This window comes from Aotus nancymaae, unplaced genomic scaffold, assembly GCF_030222135.1.
Source record: "Aotus nancymaae isolate 86718 unplaced genomic scaffold, 86718_ANA_hifiasm-v0.15.2.pri h1tg000029l, whole genome shotgun sequence".
In the NCBI taxonomy this organism is placed as follows: domain Eukaryota; kingdom Metazoa; phylum Chordata; class Mammalia; order Primates; family Aotidae; genus Aotus; species Aotus nancymaae.
In genome coordinates, this window is record NW_026988442.1 from 21,969,638 (window position 1) to 21,983,553 (window position 13,916).

Genomic DNA, 13,916 nt, shown 5'->3' on the forward strand with positions numbered 1-13,916 from the left:
TTCAGAGGCACTCAAACTTTTTGTGCTTATTCAGACTGAACCTCTGAACTTTCTGAAGGTTAAAAACCTTCATTTTTTTCTCTCTTCTTTCTGCTGTCCCCACAATAGCAAATTCAGATTTGCTGACTGCAATAAAAGGAAAAAGAACATAATCAAAACTGGCCCGGGGGGACAATGCATACAGATTCCAACCCAGCTGAGTGACGCGTCCATATTGCTGCAGCATTTTGGCACTCAATATATTTTGTCTGATCTAAGAAAATATGGAACTTTTTATAGAGTGAAAGTTGGAAATGGATTTGTTTCTCCCAGGCTGCTCTAGCCTTCCACAAAAGAATACAGATTTGTTCAGATTCTGATATTCTGATGTTCAGCCTCGTCAAACACCCGTCTTCTACCTAAGCCCCAACATCTGCATGGAAGTGACAGGTTCAGATATGCTGTCAGCATGCAACAGCACAACATGAATTATTTTGACACGAGTTATTGTCATCATCATAGGAAAACAGAGGTGTGTTTTTAGCCCCCATGTGGACAGGGATAGAGAAATAAGCTGGCAGAGACTCTAGTTCAGCTTTTAGGAGCTAAAACTGGTTATCCTCATGCTGAAACACACATGGAGAGAGACATGAGAGATCCAAAAGCTGCAAACTCAACAGGGGCAACTTCACAGTACAGTGCAAAACTACTGCTTCCCTATATCACAGGAATGAGCAAATATCGGTGCCACAGAGGAGATGACTTGGTTTCCTGTACAGGTTCCTTTCTCCATATCTGAGGCCACCTATAGGCAACAGCAGTAATACTCAAGTATGGTCCAAGACCAGTAGGTCACCCAGGAAATTGCTCAAAATGCAGATTCTCAGGCATTACCCCACAGTCCTTGGGGACGGGCAGGAATCTGCAGGCTTACCAGAACTCTAGGTAATTCTGATGTTCATTAAAGCTTGGGAACCTTGGGATTAAACCACTTCTTACATTTTATATCCAGTGGGAGTGATGTCGAGAAACTTTGAAAGTCCAGCTCAGTAGATCAGAGTATCCACTGTAAGTAAGCCCTGCCACGCTGTTTTCAGGCTTACATTTTATACCTGTGTCTAAGCCTTCTTTACATTGCTCATCTTGTGTGTTAGGATCCCTGGCCTTTGCCTCTCTCCCCAAATGCCTGACAAATAACCTCTCTGAAACCAAGCATGGGCCTTGACCTCTTTTTACCAACCTTCCAAGGGTCTAGAGCAATGTAGTAAAATAGAATTTTCTGCCTTGATGGAAATGCCATCCAACATGTTAGCCACCAGCTACTTGTGGCTATTGAGTACTTGAAATGTGGCTAAGGCAACTAATGAACTGACGATTTAATTTTATTTAATTTTAATTAACTTAAATTTAAATAGCCATATGTAGCGATGAGTAATATTTACTGTAGTGGATAGTGTAAGTCTAAAGTCTAGCCTTTGATTCCTGCATTTGTTACTAGGGCTGCTACTTCTTGCCTTGGGCATGAATACTTGTATGTTTATAAAATTCTTAGTGAGCCTGTATCTAAGTGGAAGTGCACTAAATAGCAAACCCTAAGCATCTGTAACCAGGTAAGAAAAGGATGAACTGTATTGTAAGAGAGTAAGCACACATTTTTTCTGCCCATTGGTAGAAACTCTAAGTTGTTATTTTCTTACCAAAAATCCAAGATTACTCTCTCACTGTTGCCAAGTGGAGGCAACTCTCTGAGCAGCCCTGAACAGCTGGGGCAGGCATTGTGCAGAATGCTTTTTGGATAAGAGCAAACCTCCTTGGATTCTAACATGGCACAGAGCCACGCTCTAACTCAGAAGAACATCAATAGACCAGGCTATAGAAATGCACTTGATGGAGGCAGACTTGAAAGTTTGACCTTTGGGTGGTTACAGACAGAGACCGAGAGCCATTGGTTATCAGCTGTGCAAGATCTGAGACAAAGCAGTGATGCAAACTGTCACGGGGCCCAGAACAGTGGGAGAAGTAAAAGTCAGCAGAAAAAAAAGTTAGAGAAAAAGTAAGAACCAGGAGAAGGCATCTTCCAAAGTCACTGTGCTCTTGCAAAGAGTTTCACCAGCTCCCCAGGGTTGGAGGGTTTGCTTTATAAGAACTATATCTACTTGGACAGCCCCCTCCATCCTTAGTCTGGTCTCATGTTCCTTGCAATATTTGGCTCCAATGACCTTCACTTTGAATCTATTACTGTCTGTTCACCATCACTGCCAATGTGGTCATACCCAGAGCCATCATATCTTATAGAAGGGTTTTATTACTGATACCTTACATTTGATTATCTTATTCTCCAAATACCACTTCCTGTCTTTCTACCCTCTCCCTGCTTTGTATCCTCTACACAAATTCTTCAACAGCATCCAGGTTGCCTGGCTCTCAGTATATCTGTTTTCTGAACAGCTACCTTCACATTCTTTTTAAAGCAAGCCTAGACCAGATTGTCCATTTTCCAGCACTTTCGCTGACATTGTCAATCATCTTCATTTGTCTGTAGTCCTGGATCAACTTGTGTGTCTTTCTTCTTTTCTATTATAAGAGCTTCTTGAAGCTCCTGGAGAAGATTAAACCACTTTAAAAAATATTTTTAAAACCATTCTTCCCTTGAATTTCTTGTTTTAAGAGAAAAGAAAACTCAAAATGAAATAGACAGCCTTAGTTTTCCTTTACCTCTTTGGCCAGTCCTTGTCCATCTCCTGTGTTGTTCCTTGACAAAGTTTCATAGATCTCCGTTCTGTTTCTCATCTCTTCTAATCTACACTCTCTGATGATGAGGTCATCCACTACCCCCATACTTCAAATACCACCTGGATACTAATGATTCTCAGATCTGAAACCCCTGCTCAGATGCCTCTCCAGCACTCCAGACTTTTGGAATTTAAATAGTCCCTATGGTAGGAGGTGAGCATGACAACCACTCTTCTTTTCCTCATGCCAGTAACAGTCCCTGTCTCCATCTCTCCAGATGGCAGACAGTCCAAAATAGAACACTCCTTCGATCTCTATGTACCATCGACTGCTCCATTTAAAATATTCTTCCCCAAACACCTGTTTTTCCTCCTTGGTTGGAGCCTAAGTAATATAATCCAGAATCCTAACACCAGAGTCAATTATTGGTAAGCTAGGTTGTTGGTGGAGGAAGGAGCCTTATAAAAGGGGACCTGAAATGCAGTGAGGGTAAGCTGAAGTGAATGCAAACCCACCTGAATTATTTGGGTGTCACCTTTCTTCCCTTTTGTTTTCCTGAACAATCATCTAATTGCAGCTCTGTGCTATATTACCAGACTGACCCTTGTCTCCTAGCATGATTTTTTTGGTGGTAGACACATATCCCTTTAATACATACACTTTTAGTTGTCATATTTAGACTGTGTGACAACCCCCGGTGAAGGACACTACAGTAACATTCATCCATTATTCTTTATTTCTGGTTGTTTCATCAAATATCTGGCTTCTCCTATTTCCCAGTCTGGTGTGATGAAGGCCCAGTGTGCTTTTAGGCATGGTTAAAAGTGGTGTTACTTACAACACTAAGACTTCTTGCAGGTTATGGCTGAGTACTTCTTAGCCATGTCCCCCTAAACCCCAATACACCAAAGTGGGACCCACAGCATTCCTCATCATCACGTCCCAGCCAAGGTGGCCCAGAGAACTGAGGAACTAAGTGATAAACGAGGTTTAGAGGAAGAGTGTCTAAATGGAATGACAGTTTCTCATCTCTCCCAGTGTGGACAGGGCCTCACAAACTCCTCAGGCTGCCCTGTGCTAATAAATCCCTAAGTGATCATTTCTCCTTCCTAACTGGACACTGTCATATGTGGGTATCTGAGAATCAGACGGTAGTGATTCCAATTTTGCTCACTGTGGCTTCATGGACCAGCAAAACCCTTCTGTGATTATTTCATGTGCTCCCACTCTGGGCTTCACAGTTATTAAAGGAATCCTGAAGGAAATTTGGCAATCATTTGCTTTTCTTCCCAATAAAGTTTCTTCTTTCTTTAAAAGTTGTCTGGATCTCTAATTTGTACTATTGCTAATCACTGTGCATTTCAGAAGCTATGGTCTTAACTAACTGTACCTGTCAAATGCAAAGGATTGTAGATTCTCATCAGGAGATGAAGAGAACTTGCAATGACCTTTAGAAGCATATACCTTGTTACACCGTCTTCTAGGGTTCCATCTTTCGTACCCCTGATCCTCCAGGCTAGAGCTCCCATACCCTGTGCACCATGCCTCAAGCAACCTAAAAAGCAGGTCTCACATCCTAACTGACCTTGCAAATGATCCCTTAGAAGTCCCCACACTCTCCTAGACCACACGCCAGTTGCAGCTGTCCTTGCTCAGTTGAGTTCCTAACTTCCCCATTCAGTTCCCAGACCACCTTTGCTACCATTTGCCTTTCCTGGATGAAATTTCCTCATAGACCCTTCCCTCCCTCAACATCCATTGGTCCAGAGAATGGCACTACTTTCCATCCCATGAACCAAGCCAGAAAACTGGGAGTCATTCTGGACAATGTCTTTTCCTTCACACCCCAACACCCTGCCCCTTTAAGAAGCCATCACCAATTCATGCCCATTTTACCTCTTACAAGTTTTATCTCATCACCGCAAGTACTCTAATTGTGGGTCACCTTCATTTCTTATCTGAACAACGTAACTGTCTCCCAAGGGTGCTGCTCTTAACCCTGGGTCTTGGCAATGAGACAAGTGCTAGTCCTTGGCAATGAGACACTATAAGCTCGTCTGCTTGAATTTATATTTCAGAAAGGTGCTCACATCTGACCAGGTTCACAGTCTCATAGGCACTTTCTTTTTCTGACTGTCTTTCCTACTTTTAAGGTCCTGTTGTTTTGAAGATCACTGGAGATGGCTGTAGGTTTCCTTATGTGCCCCACACTGGCCAGCATTTCACAGGTAGTAGATCTCACATGAGTGCTAGAGGATACACAGCAGGTAGGCACTGGTTTGCAGCAGGGCTCAGAGAATACTTTTGCTCATGGCTGCCCAGGTCCTAGAGCCAGTTCTTGCCTCAACAGCTTGGCCAAACACAAGGACCATGTTTTTGTTTTGTTTTGAGCCAGAGTCTCGCTCTGTCACCTGTTGGAGTCCTACAGACCCTGACTTAGTGATGGATGAATAAAGTACATTGATACACAGATATTATGCTTTGCTAGTTCAGCTGAGGGTCTGTGGCTGCCCACAGACTTCTTGGAGAGTGCTATAAACAGATAGCAGCTGTCAGCCTTCTTCAGCTAGTGAGACTTCTATTTATTTAGCAAAGTTTAATTGACAAAGGCTTCAGTCAACACTACTAGGGGCTGAAGATTAAAGAACAGGTTCTGATGCTTAAGGCAAACACTATTAGAGGTTAATATCTTTGGTCGACCTCCCTCCGAGAGGGCTTTCTGGCTTAAAGGTTAGTTTTAAGACTACATAAGTAAACTAGTTAGTTAGGTAAACTCTTTTACATACTTTAACTATTTGCTTTATTTATTAACTAGATGTAAAGGAGATTTAGGCTGCCTTCAGCCAAGAACCCCCCCCACACACACAAAAAAAAACCTTTAGGCCTTCTAAAAGGGCTTGAGACTATATTCTATCACTTTCTCTAGTATTTTTCTCTTAATATTTTTGCCACCACCCTGAGTGAATTCCTACTGTCAACCAGGCTGGAGTGCAGTGGCATGATCTCAGCTCACCGCAACCTTCACCTACTGGGTTCAAATGATTCTCGTGCCTCAGCCTCCCAACTAGCTGGGATTACAGGTGTCTGTCAGCATACCCAACTAACTTTTGTATTTTTAGTAGAAATGGGGTTACACCATGTTGGCCAGGCTGGTTTTGAACTCCTGAGCTCAAGTGATCTGCCTGCCTCAGCCTCCCAAAGTGCTGGGATTATATGCATGAGCCACCACACCCAGCCCCAAAAGAACATGTTGAACAACTACCAGTTGCACTTGACACAGTTTAGCTTATCCAACTTTCAAAACGATCTGAGATGTAAGTATTATTCCCATTTACCAACAAGCAACTTGAGGTTCACAGAAAATAAGTACCTGCTTCCAGTCTACCCAGTGGGGCAATTGGATGGGGTTGGTCTGATTTTAGGAGCCTCTCCTGTTTCAATGTATCCAATTGGGAAATCAGCTATGGCAGGAAGAGCATAAGCGTCTCAGGTGTGAGTGAGGAGCTCCCTATGGGACCCATCTCTGCCCTCAGGGAAGCCACAGTACAGCAGAGGCTGACAATGCAAGATGCTGACAGAGGGGTGACCATGACCCAGTGGCAACTCAGAAGGAGCTGGTGCATTCTGCTGCAAGAGTGGAGATGGTCCTGGATGTGGCCAATGTGAACTGGACAGGTGGAGAATGGCATGCTTGGAGGAAAGAACAGCATGGACTAGGGGCCTGTTTGCTCAGAGAAGGACAGAGTTGGACGCTCCCTTCTGAACAAAGTCTAAATCCAGATCGAAGACCTTCTTCGCCTGGTCTCTGACTGCTTCTTTGTTTCCCTCCTCATTCCTCTGTCCCCACCCACTGAGCTACTTGTGGCTCCCTGAACACACCCTGTCCCTTCTCTGTGTCGGCTTTTGCATATCCTGCTCTTCCTTCTCGATCACACTCTTCCCTTCTCCACTAACTCCCCTTCATTCATTAGGTCTGAACTTAAGCAACACTGCCTCCAGGAAGACCTCCCAACTTCTGAGCTTACCAGGCTAATGATGGCTGCCTCTCTACTGAACTCTCATGGAAACCTCTGACCAAGTTGGCCAAACACAGGCTCATTGGTACCTTTTCTTTTTCTGATTGACTTTTCTGTAGACCTTTACCACCCAAATGGCAGTCACTAGCCATACGTGGCTCCTGAAATCTAAATTAATTAAAATAAAAATTTTTAAAGTCAGTTTCCCAGTAGTGCTAGCCATATAGCTGGTGCTTGATGGCCATATGTGGTCAGTGGCAGTCATACCACACAGCATACATTTCTGTTACTACAGAAAATTCTATTGAACAGCACTCTTTTACAGAATAGGAGGTAGCTGAAGGCGGGGTCTGTAATGTGCATCTCTATAATCCCAGCATCTGATATCTACCAGGTGGGCAAAATAGATTTGTTGAACTAACTAAATACATACTTTCGTAACTAGTTATATATACATGTATATACACACACATTTTTTTGGTAGCATAGAATATATGCCAGACACCATCCCCCATAAAGGGAATTCAGAAATTCAGTAATTCAGTAGTTTCAAGCCTTCAGATTTCTTGGAGCTCACAGCCTGTTGAAGGGTATGTAGAAACAATAGAAAACAAAGCAAAATATATAAACAACTGTATAATACAATTAAAGGCTCAGGAAAGAACCGTGAAGGAACTATATAGGTCATTGTTGAGTAAAACCTGATAAAGGGGCAGATGGAAATTAAATGAAACCAGAAACAAGGCTAACAACAGATTCTGATGAGCCTTGAATTCCATGCTAAGAAGCCTGAACTTAATGCAATGGAAAACCAGTGACCCATTTAAGAATTTTAAGTAGGAAAGTTAACTTGTTCCAATTTGTGCTTCCAAAGGATCACTCCAGCAGTTCAGTGCGGGGTAGACTGAAGGATTAGAAGCTGTGGAAGGCACCCCAGCAGGCGTACCCCAGCAGGTGCAGGTCCACAGGATGAGGCTGGGAAGTGGCTATAGGGGAGGAGGAGGGGGAGCTTGGCCCAGGCTGATTCTGAAGTCCAGCGGACCGGTCTCCATGACTGATTAGATGGGAAGGAGAGGAAAGACAGGGAAAGCACATTTCCAGGGAAGTCTTCAGAGATCAAGGGAAGGATCTGTTACAGAATCTGGGGCTCTGCCCCTAGCCTCAATTCAGGGACTGCATTATAGGTGATTAATTCATGGCCAAGTTACTTTCTTATGAAGGTTACTACAGATCAGTCACGCATCAGTGTGACAGGTGGGGCGTGGGGGAAGAAGGCTCGGCATGTTCAAGCCAGAACTGAATATTAGATTCTAGTCACTATTTGATTGATCTTTTAAGCAATTCTAGGATTCTGTCACTTAAAAAACAATAAATCTTTGAAGGTCCGAGGAAAGCAATGCAAAAGCAATAAATCTCCATTGCGGAGTATTAGAAAAATAGGCTAAGCTGCTGAGGTGGTTTGGCTGGAGGGATGAGGGTGCAGGAGAAACAGTCCTCCCTGCCACACCTCCTCGCCCCTGCACACTCAGTTTTTCCAGATAGAGTCAGATCCACGGGGCTTCAGATGAGCTGTAAGTGGCAGAGCAGAGGCTGGAGTTTGGCTCAGCCAGGGTTGGAGCATCATGGATAGAAAGAAGAAGAGCCTACCTGGGTGGGGTCTAAAGGCCAAAGTTTGGGTGTGAGTCTGTTTGAGAACACATAGCTCCACTCAGAGAGGGACCTACTGAAGCTCACAAGTGATAGACTGGGCTCACACAAAGCCGAGTTGGAGGACCCCTGAAAACTCCTCTTGCTCACCCCTCATGCCCTGGTTGGTGGAGGTTCATCCCGTAGCATCCCCACAAAAGGGCCACCCAGTCATCACCTGACATACCAGACAGTGGAACTCAGAACTTCCCGGGGAGCCATGAACTCAGAGCCAGGAGACCAGGTCTACGTACCGGCTTTACCTGTAATGAGCCCTACAAGCTTGGGCCAATCAGTTAACATCTTAAACTTCAGTTTCCTCCTCCAAAATGGAGACGGTATTGCCCAACCAGCTGACTCACCAGGTAGGTGAGGATCAGACAATACCATGGAAGTAAAGGAACAATTAACTATACATGCTAATTCAAAAAACGATCAACTGTAAAATTTGATTTGAAGCATACTTCACCCAGTGCATCTAGTGAGCTCTTTGAGTCCTGGGGTCATAGAGTGTCCACATTACTTTCTCACATGCTTCACCTCCCCAACTCACAGAAATGCACACTGGTCAGCTTTCCTGGGTAGTGCTCCTCTCTCCAGCCAGTCTACTGCTTCTCTCAATCACTACAGGCAATGTACCTCGTGGCTTCATATCATCTTACAGTGGAAGTGTAGAAGCGGCTCAAAGCCCCCAGGTTGCAAGGTACATAACCCAAGCACACCAGATGAACCAGGCATGCAACCATTGGTAGAACCTAGGTGCTTGGAGACTAAGGAATAGAGATGGATTAAGATGTGGACACCACATGGCATGATCCATGATCCAACAGCATCATGTCATGACATGATCCAATCAGATCAAGCCTCCCACAGCACGACATTGCAAATCGCCAATCAGATCGCACCATTACCTTCTGCCTACAAAATCCATCCCAGCTTCCAAGAGCCTGACTCCTGTCTCCTTGTTCAGTAGCCTTGCAACAAACTTTTCTCTCTAGAAAAACATGATGCTTCAGTGTTTGGCTTTCTATTGTGCATAGGCAAACAGACCAAGTTCTGTTCAGTGACACTTTTTTGCTCATTTCATGATTTTGTTTGTTTGTTTGCTTAATGCCCCACCTCCCTGCCCCACTCACAAACAATTTACTGGAGCTTGAAGAGGACAGAGTGTGGCTCTCTTGTGCCTTGCCTTATCTTTATTGCTTAGCTCACTTTCCTAAACATAGCAAGTATTCAATAAATATTTGTTGCATGACCTAGTGGTCAACTACCTCCCATATCACATTCTACTGCCTAGAGTTCAAGGTGAATGAAGGTCAAGATAACTGAAATCCATTGTGATATTTCTACTTCTGTCCTTGCAGTTGTCCTGAAAGTCATGCGGGGTGGCACTGGTTAGTCACTTCCTCTTCTAGTCAAATGCTCAAGAAACAGTCTGAAAATAAGTCCAAAAACTGAGTATACACCCACCCTAAATGCTCCAGAGCCTTGAGAGAAAAAGCAGCCAGACATTTCCAGACACCAACCATTTCCCCTTTGAGCAGTGACATTTCTTTTAATTTTTTTGGATGAAAATGTCACCAAGATATATCATGCACACCTTTCTCCTAGGAGGTGGCATGGTAAAGTAAAATGAGTGTTGGCTTTGGGTCATTTGAACTAATTTTAAATTTTGTCTGTACCACTTGCTTGCTTTATAGCCTGAGTCAACTCACTTAGCTTCTGTTTGTCTCAATTTCTGTATTTGCAAAATGAGGAGACTACTATCACAATGTCATGAGAATACAGGTGGTGTGAGATACAGAGACAAACAGGTAGCAAGCGTCTGTTCCTTAAGTGAAAGCTAGCAGGCTCCTGTAAGTTGCAGAACCATATTTTCGGGGCAAACCAGGACCAAGTTATAAACATGCATGGTTGTGAGGGATGACAGCATGTAGACCTACTTGATTTTTTTTTTTTTTTTTTTTTTGAGATGGAGTTTTGCTCTGCCACCCAGGCTGAAGTTCAATGGCACATTCTCAGCTCACTGCAACCTCTGCCTCTCAGCCTCAGCCCCCCGAGTATCTGGGATTACAGGCATGCACCACCACGTCAGGCTAATTTTTTTGTATTTTTAGTAGAGATGGGGTTTCACCATGTTGGCAGGCTGGTCTCAAACTCCTGACCTCAGGTGATCCACCCGCCTCAGCCTCCCGAAGTGCTGGGATTATAGGTGTGAGCCACCACGCCTGGTTGACCTACTTGATTTTTGAGTCCCTGTGTCTGTTTTGTAGAGTTGTGCTATTCCTTTGCATGCTGACAACTGTCATTTCTCATTGCTACTGGGAAACTTTCATCCCCTTATTCCTCCCCATCATTTGCTGAGTCTTAGAATGTATGAGCTTGTTAAACAGACATGCAAACCGAGAGTATAGAGATTCCGAGGGAAAGTGTAAGGGCTTCTGTGTGTGGAAACTGGAAAGTTTTTATGCGCATTTTGCTTTGGGCTGCTCAGAGGCCCCCTCTGCTGGGTGTGAAGGAGCTTGGACCCTGGGGTCAGGTAGGCCTGGATGTCAGGCCTGCCTTACTCTTGGTACTTCGTTTTGTTCAGCCTCTACGAAATAGTGACTGGTCATGCTTTACAGATAAGGAGAAATGAGTCTCAGAGAGATTAAGCATCTTGGCCAAGGTCATGCAGCTGTGTTACAACAGGATCGGACGCCAGGTTGTTGCCAGCAAACTCTAAGTCTTTCCATGGCCCCACCCACAGCCAGAACATTGGGAAGCTGGACTAAATCCAAACACATTGAAAGGCTATGGATGACAGCTGGATTGGGTCCCTTAGCTGATAGTTCTGTAGGCTTAGTTATCTGGGTCTGCTGTATCAAGATCATGGACTGTGGGTCAGATTGGGGCTGTGTTCTGGGTTAGCTGTTTGAACAAGCTTCTTCCCTTCTCTGGGCTGTAATTTTGCTATCTGAGGAGCTTCCTAAGATTTTGAAACAGTGACCAACGCTGTGGTATAAAACAAGAGAGAATTGTGAAGGGGAGTAAGGTTTTGGTGACTAAAATGGAACATGATTTGACACCTAGGGGACCTGCCTTCAAACTCAGCTTTCCCACTTACTGTCTGTATGCCCTGGGCCATTTCTGTGCCTCAGTTTCTTCATCTGCATCTGAAAATGAGGACAGTACCTCACAGTATATAGAGAAAATTAAATGGCAATGGTACATCAGAGTAACTGGAAGAAAAAGCAGGGGATTCATAACTCAATTTGACTTAAGACTCAACAATCTGCTTTAACTTATCACGGGTAGGATTGTCCTAGAACAATCAATGCATAGAATGTAAGACCAAAGCTCTCTGGTCAGATGCCCCGCAAACATTACCCACATATGTTGCAACAACAGAGGACTCACCTGACTTAGGGGGAACATCGTCCAAAGTCTTCAGACTGCATAGGAACTTCCAAATCGGTAGTGGTTGGTTCTGTCTACTCCAATGCCTATCATTTCTAGGTAACGTTGGATATAGGATGGACAATGGGAGCTAGACCATCTCAACAGCCTCCTTCTGGGCTGGTGTCCTGGCCTCCAGTGACACAAGGGGTAAGGCTGCACACATCTCTCTAGTGGCTACTCATGCCCTTCAAACAGGCCTGAACCTCTCAAACCTGCATTCTAATCACAGCACTCCCACCTTGGTATTTATGTTAAAGCAAACAACTGCCCTGGTTGCTCCTGGTTACAACACGCCGTCTCTCTTCCATGCCTTTGCTCACACTGGGCACTCTTACAACGCTGGTGAAATCTGATGTATCATTATACATTCAGTGTCTCCTCCACTGGGAATTCTCTCCTCTGAGCTCTTATAGTGACCTATGCGTATCTCCACAAGGACACACTGCATACTGTAATTATGTTTCTGACTCCCAAACTAGAGTTTGACTTTCTTTAGGACACGACTTCTCCATGGCTAGCTCGCTGCCATGTTCCAAGCACTAAAGCATTGCCCAAGACAGGGTGGATTCTTAATAAAAATGTTTGTTGAATGAATGAATGGTTTTTAGGTCCTGGGTCTGGCCTCATTCCTGGTACATAAGGTACTCAGTTTATGCTTGATGAACTGTACAGAGCAATTTGAGTTTTTCCACTCGATGCTCTGCTTCATTTTAAGGAACTGTAGTCCTCCTTCCTGGAGTTCTGGGCAGAACTGGCACTCAGTATCTCTGCCCTTGTGCAAAGTGTAGCTTGTTTAAAAGAGATGCCTGTGCTCCTAATGTCATGACCTGACACTGGTCAGTTTAGCTATGGAGATGCATCATTGTATTCCTGAACTCTGACCATCTCTTGTTAAAATCAGCAATTTTACCAGACAGCAAGTGCCCTTGTGGGTTCTAACACCTTACAGCCTTAAACTGGACCAGCCCTCAGGTCTTGGCACATTTGTGATCTCTGAGCAGGTTGTTTGCAGAATTCAGCAAGTCTGTCTATCTGGCTGTTACTGGCAGTGACACAAGGAAAAGTGATCTTGCCAGAAGACTGTGCTCCAGGCCCCCAACCCCACTAACTAAATTTACCGTAAACACGTTCCAGGAAGTTTTCTTCTGGACCATCTCAGGTCCCTATTAAGATGTACTTGGTATTTTGCTGTTTTTGTTTTTGAGACAGGATCTCACTCTGTTGCCCAGGCTGGAGTGCAGTGGTGTGATCACAGCTCACTGCAGTCTTGGTCTTCCAGGCTCAAGTGATCTTCCCATATCATCCTCTCGAATAGCTGAGACTACAGGACTGTGCTACCACTTCCACCTAATTTTTGAAAACATTTTTCTTTGTAGAGACAGGGTCTCCCCATGTTGCCCAGGTTTGTTTTGAACTCAGGGGTTCCCTTTGAACTGGGCTTGGGGCTGCTGACTTTCCTCCCAGGAAGCTTTGCTCCTGGCCAGTCTTGCCCATGGGCACTGCCAGTCACATGATTTAACTGGAGGCCCATGTGACACAGAGAAGGAAAACTGCAGACTCCAAGTGAAGAACCATCCTCACCTGACAGGGGCTCCCCGGGACTGGGCGGGTTTCAGCATCACCGTGATGGTCGTTTCTGTCTCATTCAGTGGGGTGTCTGTGTCGTACTCAGGCATCGACGGAGCTGGGTGGGAAACAGAGAGTGCAGGTGAGTTCAGCACAGGTTCCCACCCGGCTCACCACCTCCCCTTGCTGCCATCCTTAAAGACCAGCATGACTAGAGGGAGGACGCTTAAAAAAGGAACTGGATGAGAAGCCTTCCAGGCCTTCAGTAAAGGAGGCCCGGGTGCCCAACCTGCCCACAGTAGGTTTCTTCAAGGTGCAGTAGCGTGGGGAAGGGTGGCAATGATGTGTCAGGTAATCTGCATGAACCAAAAAATTCCACCCCTAATAAACAGATACATCCAGGGAATATAAGTGTTAACGAAGAAGTGAAAGCAGACTCAGCCTTGCTAAACACATTTAAAATGCAAATTAAATCAATTATGAACTACTTCCCCT

At 44.6% G+C, this 13,916-nt stretch overlaps 1 protein-coding gene across 12 annotated transcripts in view; it reads right to left on the minus strand.

The window, feature by feature from the left end:
* The window catches only part of PTPRT (protein tyrosine phosphatase receptor type T), an 832,297-nt gene that overhangs the window by 275,260 nt on the left and 543,121 nt on the right, over positions 1-13,916 (minus strand). For all 12 annotated transcript variants that reach the window (XM_064382448.1, XM_064382446.1, XM_064382451.1 and 9 more), the window contains exon 10: positions 13,437-13,539. In XM_064382448.1, the coding sequence (XP_064238518.1) occupies positions 13,437-13,539 (103 nt within the window). The remainder of the gene's footprint in view (positions 1-13,436; positions 13,540-13,916) is intronic.